This window comes from Patella vulgata, chromosome 7 (assembly GCF_932274485.2).
Source record: "Patella vulgata chromosome 7, xgPatVulg1.2, whole genome shotgun sequence".
Taxonomy (NCBI): domain Eukaryota; kingdom Metazoa; phylum Mollusca; class Gastropoda; family Patellidae; genus Patella; species Patella vulgata.
In genome coordinates this window covers 59,685,063-59,691,628 of record NC_065885.2, presented here as the reverse complement: position 1 = coordinate 59,691,628, position 6,566 = coordinate 59,685,063, and the positions used below count along the sequence as shown (strand labels likewise).

The 6,566-nt window shown below is 35.1% G+C and overlaps 1 protein-coding gene across 1 annotated transcript; it reads right to left on the bottom strand.

The window, feature by feature from the left end:
• Positions 1-829: 829 nt before the first annotated feature.
• Positions 830-6,457, bottom strand: LOC126827564 (RIB43A-like with coiled-coils protein 2). Its single transcript, XM_050557042.2, has 5 exons — positions 6,247-6,457; positions 5,221-5,302; positions 4,019-4,482; positions 3,212-3,439; positions 830-2,714 (listed from the first exon to the last, which is right to left on the bottom strand). The coding sequence occupies exons 1-5, from the start codon at positions 6,361-6,363 to the stop codon at positions 2,466-2,468; spliced, it is 1,140 nt and encodes a 379-aa protein (XP_050412999.1). The 5' UTR covers positions 6,364-6,457; the 3' UTR covers positions 830-2,465.
• Positions 6,458-6,566: the final 109 nt, after the last annotated feature.

Here is a 6,566-nt window from a genome sequence, read left to right as displayed (position 1 = left end):
TGCAGTAGGTTGAACAATTGGGAATCCAAACAAGAATAGACCCGTAGTGTCGTTGCTTGGACAAAATATCCCTCATAGCACACTGTATGGCGCATGCTTGTCTTCATTAGCCCAGTCGGTGCAGAACAGTAGGACGTTAAACCCTGTTTCATTTCACATCAACAGCCAGTGAGTATTAAACATTGAACAAAAACAAGTATTTTGTGTCAATTTTTTTTTATTAAATCAGTTTCAAAAGCCTTAGAACTTGTTTTGATATCAGGTCAGATAAAGTTGAATTAGAATATTTCTCTACAAGACAATCATAGTGATATATTGAGAGACAAATGGGGTTCAACTTCAAATCAACACAAACTAGGTCATTTCGAGACTAACATATGGTTCAATTTTATTCCAATCATTCGCTTTGGCACTGTAGGGGTCTTTAGTACTCCAGGGTGCCTTGAGGTTTCGTTCACACCTCAGAATATCAAAGAGAACATCTAACTTGTTGGATTAGGGTCTTTAGCAGTGGGAGGAAACCAGAGGACCCAGAGAAAACCCACGAGGTTGGACAGACGACCCTACTCCTTGTCACGTACAACCGGGGATTGAAACCACGCCAGCATAGTGACATATGTAAATCCCCCTAGGATTTAGGCTATTTTGTCAAAAATAAAATCCAATCAGGGCCATATGGGTCAAAGAGCCAGTCCTCCACTGACCTGTATATATACATCAATATCAATATTGGCTGAGGTTTAATATTGATTGAATGACATCAGATAAAATCAAAAAGATATTTGATTTTTCAGGCAAATATCTAATAACTCAGAATATTCTACAAGTGAACACTATTTTAGTTTGTTTTATTGTGTCTATATACATCAATATTCACCGATTATGAAGATGTTAAATTATAAATATAGAGGTAACACTTTTACTGGAGTGTAAATGACATCCGATACAATCAAAAAGATATTTGACTTTTCATACAAATCAAACATAACCTGGGGCTTTGTTCAAGAGAATTAAATTATTTTAAGGATGCAGCCTTTTCATTGGTTAAAGGGTTATAATCCTGGTACACATTTGAGCTCTTGGCCAATGAAAGTGTTGAATTCTTAAAATATTTTAGTTCAAGTTTGTATAAATAAAGCCTATAACTAATGCTGTGAATAAAATAAAGCTTATCATCCATACAACTGTGTTGTCTTATATAAATAAACGCCCAGATTCTTAAAATACTTTGGTTGATGTTTTTATGAATAAAGTCTCTGCTCTTTAAATATATAACTAATGCTGTGGATACTATAAAATATACAATATCAATGAATGCTGATAAGTTATTAATATACACCGAGTACTAAATGTTTATACACGTGGAAATAATGCTGATCTATATAACCTATTGGTGACCATGAATTCAAATTTCCAATCCTATGGCCCAAATAAATTGTGAATTTATACAAAACTTTATAAGCCTACACGTGGTCTATAAGATGTGAATTTAAACAAATAATTATTTTATGGTAGGCCTAATGTGCATTTAATTCATATATTTAAGTCTATATGCATGCAATTTTCCAGTTTAAAATTGTGTTTGGCCTTATTTCTCTATGGCAGAATCTCGAGAGGACCAAAATGGCAAGTGAAAGTGATGATTGACAACATAGACTCTAAGTAAAGACCATTGGTATCTCATCATGGGGTGATGCAAAGAAAGTGGCTTTTGATCTTAAAGGATGGAAATCAGTTCATATACTGTCACAGCTACTTGAGGACACCCAGATTTACACGATTTAAAACTCAGATCAAGCCTCATCCCCATCCAAAATATCCGACCAACGGGCTTAACGTAATTAAATCATAAGGTACAGTGTATATTATTAGAGTGGTGTTAGTGTCTTACTGCTAGACTAATCGTGGCAAAACATTGAATTTAAAAATGTTAACCTTGACCTTAAAATAATGTCACACATTATCATAATTCATACCTCCTTTGAAAAGAAGAAATAATGTGTCTTCGATAAAAATAAAATAAATAACATATATAAGTTAACAACAATAGAAGTTCAGCTTCATAAAATATATCACATTATTTGATTTTTCGTAACATAAAATTCATTCTATATTTTCAACAGCCCCATAAAATTTGAAAACTATTTCAGATAAAATGCAAAATTTATTACAAACCTTTTAAAATATGATGCCTTAAACTGACAATACAAAAATTACATTTGCTCCAATGATTTCACACACCAGATGGATTTAAGTTTTTCTTTGAATCAATGAGAACAAATATTAATTTTCATCCATGAATGTATCTGCTGAACTTAATTTTAACAAATTAAGCTATTTGTGACCAAACTATCATCATAAGCACCCAACATATTATTGAGATGAAATTAAATTCAATCTACCATTCAAAATTTAGTTTTTTTATGGGACTTTTTAAAAATAGATTATAGAGTTTGTAGGTTTTCTTATCGACTTGTTGTATTCCATTGCATGAAATAAGCAGCGGTCGGAGGATTAGTGTATACTTCTTTATACAAGAAATCTTTGTGAGCTTTCTGTTCTTGTGACAGACGTCGATTTTCATCAGCCAGCTGTTTAGTAATATCACGACGTTTACGATCAGCCTCTCTTTCGAGCAGTAAAGCAGCTCGAGCATTTGCGACTCTTTGTTTATCAAATTCATCATTTTTTCTGTCTTGTTCCTGCTTCAATCTCTGTTGGAATAAAATATTACAATCCAATTATTTAACATCCACTTGATACAAACTAGGTCATTTCGGGACTAACACATTGTTCAATTTTATTTCAATAATTTGCTTGCGTGTAGGGGTCTTTCAGCAGTGGGAGGAAACCGGAGGACCTGGAGAAAACCCACGAGGTTGGACAGGCGACCCTACTTCTTGTCACGCACAACCGGGGAATTGAAACCACAACAGTTGACTCAATGACAGACATTATGATACAGCACATACATGCTAACCATTTGGCCATCCAACCCCCTCCCCCAACAAGAGAATACTAAAGTTACTTGAGACAAAAATAACTGATCAACTTTTAACTGACATCAAAAAATGAATCTTAAACAGCAGTGAAGAATTATTCAAATTCGAATAATTGTAAATGCTAGAGACTTTATAGAGATCAAGTATGAGTATTGGGTTTTTCCCCTTTCTAAAAAATAGATCCAACAAAAACCCAAACATTAGCTTACCTCTTGTTCTTGACGCTGTATTTCTTGTTGGCGTTTAATTTCTGCGATTTGTTCAGGGCTCATTCCCTTCCACCTGTCTGTAATAACACGATGGGGACCAAACGCTGATTGAGCAACGGCAGGATTTTCTGTGAGAATATCACCAAATATATGATTGGCCATTTCTGTTGCGTTATCATCTTCGTCCTGTTGCCGCTTCAATCTAGCTCGTTCTTTCTGTTCATCATCCTACACGTACACAAAATAAAATAATGAAATTAATTTCAAAATTACCAGCATTTTCTCAATCAATCTGAATCTGATTAAAATAATTACGTTTTTTTTTTTTTTTTATACTTTTGATGGCCCACACTACATCAAAATCTGACTGGTTGTACTGGAAGGTCGAGTCAGGTGGTAGTATTTACAAAGATGTGAATTGAAAATTCACTGCAGACGATATATAAGATCTAGTCAACACACGGCAGTGCTTAGTTTTTTCTGAAATCTTTTGATGGCCTTGTTTTAATACGAATAAATCCAAGCAGGAAAATTATAATTGATATTTGGATCTCTTTCTTTATATAATTAAATGTTAAATAATCACAATTTGAGAACATTTTAGCATGGATTAGGCCAGGAATTTTTTTTTCAATGTCCACTTGACACAAACTAGGTCATTTTGGGACTAACACATGGTTGAATTTTATTTCAATAAATCGCTTGCGCGTAGGGATCTTTAGCAGTGGGAGGAAACTGGAGGACCCGGGAGAAAACCCATGAGGTTGGCCAGGCGACAAAATGCAAATGATCGTAATGACAACTTACTAAAGCTTTGTTATAATCTGTTGTAGCCATATTGATTGCCCGTCTGCATTGTTCCTCAGCTTCCTGTAATTCCATAGCACGTTGATCTAACTCTTTTTGTTTTAACTGATAAAGTTTATCTGCCATATCTTGATTTCTCTTCGCTTGTTCAAGTTCACGTTTTTGCTGTTCCAGCCAATGTTTTTTCTGTTCCTGTTGAAGTTTTATTCTGGCTGGATTATTTAAATCTTCTCCTTCGAATTTCTGTAAACTGGAGATTCCGCATCTTGGGTCATCATCGTGAACTCTAGCGGGTTTATCCTTCTTCAATGCATCAGGGTCGTAGAGATCAAATTCCCGCCTGCTTTCTGGTTGTTGGTGAAGCTGTCTGAATTCCACTTCTGCTCTGTTCAATTCCCGTATATCCTCCCCCTGTCGTTTTTCCAGTAAAAGACCAATCAAATCATTTCTAGTAGCATCGGCAGCTGGAAAACAAATAATGGACGAAAATGTCAGACATTGGAAAGACAACTTTAGATAGTTTAACCAGAAAATAAGACTGGATTATTAAAGATGAAATTTGATTAAATGCAATCACTTTGGCTAATCAGTGGTCGATAAAAACGCCATATATCTATTTCCAATGAATATGCTGCATTCTTAAAATATTTTAGTTTAAATTTCCGCGAATAATATCCCTGGAATTTTTCCAATATACGCTAGCCTGGAGGCCGAGTGTTCGATCCCTGTATTGGCCGAGAAAGTGCATTCAGATTTTCTGGAGTGGTTCCCCCTTGTCAGTGATGCAGGATGGAAGGCCTGAAAAGGACAGCTGTGTAGTCGTTCAGATTGGAAAAAAACGAGGTCCCGTGTACACATTGGCATGCACGTAAAAGATCCGTTGACAGTTGGAATTCGATATAAGAGTAGGCCGTAGTTGCCGCTGTCTAGACAAAATTTCTCTAATAGCACACTGTATGGCATATGCCCGTCTTCATTAGCCCAGTTCGGAGCAGAACAGTAGGAGGTTAAACCCCATTTCATTTCATTTCATTTTTTCCAGTATAGTGTATAGTCTTTTTAACCAACTGGTTTGATCACATTTTAGACTAAGTATAACCCAAGCCACCTCTAAATAGTGAAACAATGGCTACTTAATGTCAAGGTTTAATAATTATAGGCCTATATTAAAGACAGGTGTTATTTGAAGATAGTAAACTAACCATGTGCTTCTAATCTGTTTTTTTCATACAATTCCTGTTCTTTTTTATCACTTAATTGTTGTTGTATGGCTTGTTCATCAATCTAAAAAAAAAAAAACAATTTAAGATTACAGCGTTAATTATAGTATGAAAATAATAATAGTTTAATAGTCAGAATATAATTTCTTACGTACTTATTTGGTGTACGAAGAACACAGTTAAACAACAAAATATTTGACCATGCCTTTTCAGATTATTATAATAGAATTTATATAATAGTAATAGACTTGGCCTCTCCAGAGATAAATTCTTTAAATAGGCTACACATGTTAATTTCATGAATATATAGCAGTGATTAAATATTGAACACTTACATTACCAAGTGGGACTTGGTGGTTTATAGAAATACTGTGGACTACATACCCTAGCTCACTATAGTTCTAGGCCTATATCTGGCATTTTAAGTGAATCACTCCAGCATTAATTAACTGAGCAAAAGAGTATCACTAACGAATGATTATTGTTATGTATTCAATCTCTGTAACACTTGCATATGCAATTAGTCCTCCAGCCAGTAGGCCTATAGACGTAATCCTACTTGACTGACAAATGAAAATGAGAACAATATTCGAAGCGGGAAAGTTGTAATGTAACCGGAGAGACACTTTGAATTCAGAAGAGATGGTATGAATTCTGGGCTAAAACACTGCGACAGTCAATTGAAAGTTCAGAATATACGAAAGCATGAAGAAGTGATTGTGACTAGCCTACAGAACTTAGGAATTGCGAGTCGTCAAGTGGAATCATAAAAACTTGATTGACGAGACGACAGGACAAGCCCTAAATTTAGGCTAAATTATCTTATTTAGGACGAGACGACAGGCTAAATAAAATTGTCTTATATTTGGAATTAATGGGCTCCAATCATTGCAGTAGCGCCCGTAGCTAAAAGCAAACATCTGGTTTAGGACTATCTCAGCGTTTACGATACTGTCGATAGGCTATGCTATGGCGTTCTCGAATCGAAGCAGAATTTCAATTACTTACCCCAATCGTTCTGACTTTTGAATTAAAAATTCGTGACTGACGATGCTCTTCCATTTTCCTCCGGCGCTCAATAGCAGCCGCCTCTTTATAATCGACAGGCAAGTCGAGTTTATACATCTTGAACGTTTGTGATGTTCCTCAGAAATGGTAAATATTCAGCCAAACCTTCAAACTAAAATATTATATTTATTGATGCGTTGCTAAGTTGCCATCGTTGCTAAGGACTGCGGGATTTGAATGACACTGAAAAATTCATAATTTCCCTTAAATGCAATTTTATGAAAATATCTGATGGTTAAACTATATTTGTCAAATCAACA

What these genes read in the sequence shown, in the direction of transcription:
- LOC126827564 (XM_050557042.2), bottom strand. Translation starts at nt 6,363, where the DNA reads ATGTATAAACTCGACTTGCCTGTCGATTATAAAGAGGCGGCTGCTATT. An exon ending in AAACAGATTAGAAGCACATG is followed by an intron (nt 4,483 to 5,220) that starts GTTAGTTTACTA and finishes TTTGTTTTCCAG; the next exon opens with CTGCCGATGCTACTAGAAAT. An exon ending in TACAGCGTCAAGAACAAGAG is followed by an intron (nt 2,715 to 3,211) that starts GTAAGCTAATGT and finishes TTATTCCAACAG; the next exon opens with AGATTGAAGCAGGAACAAGA.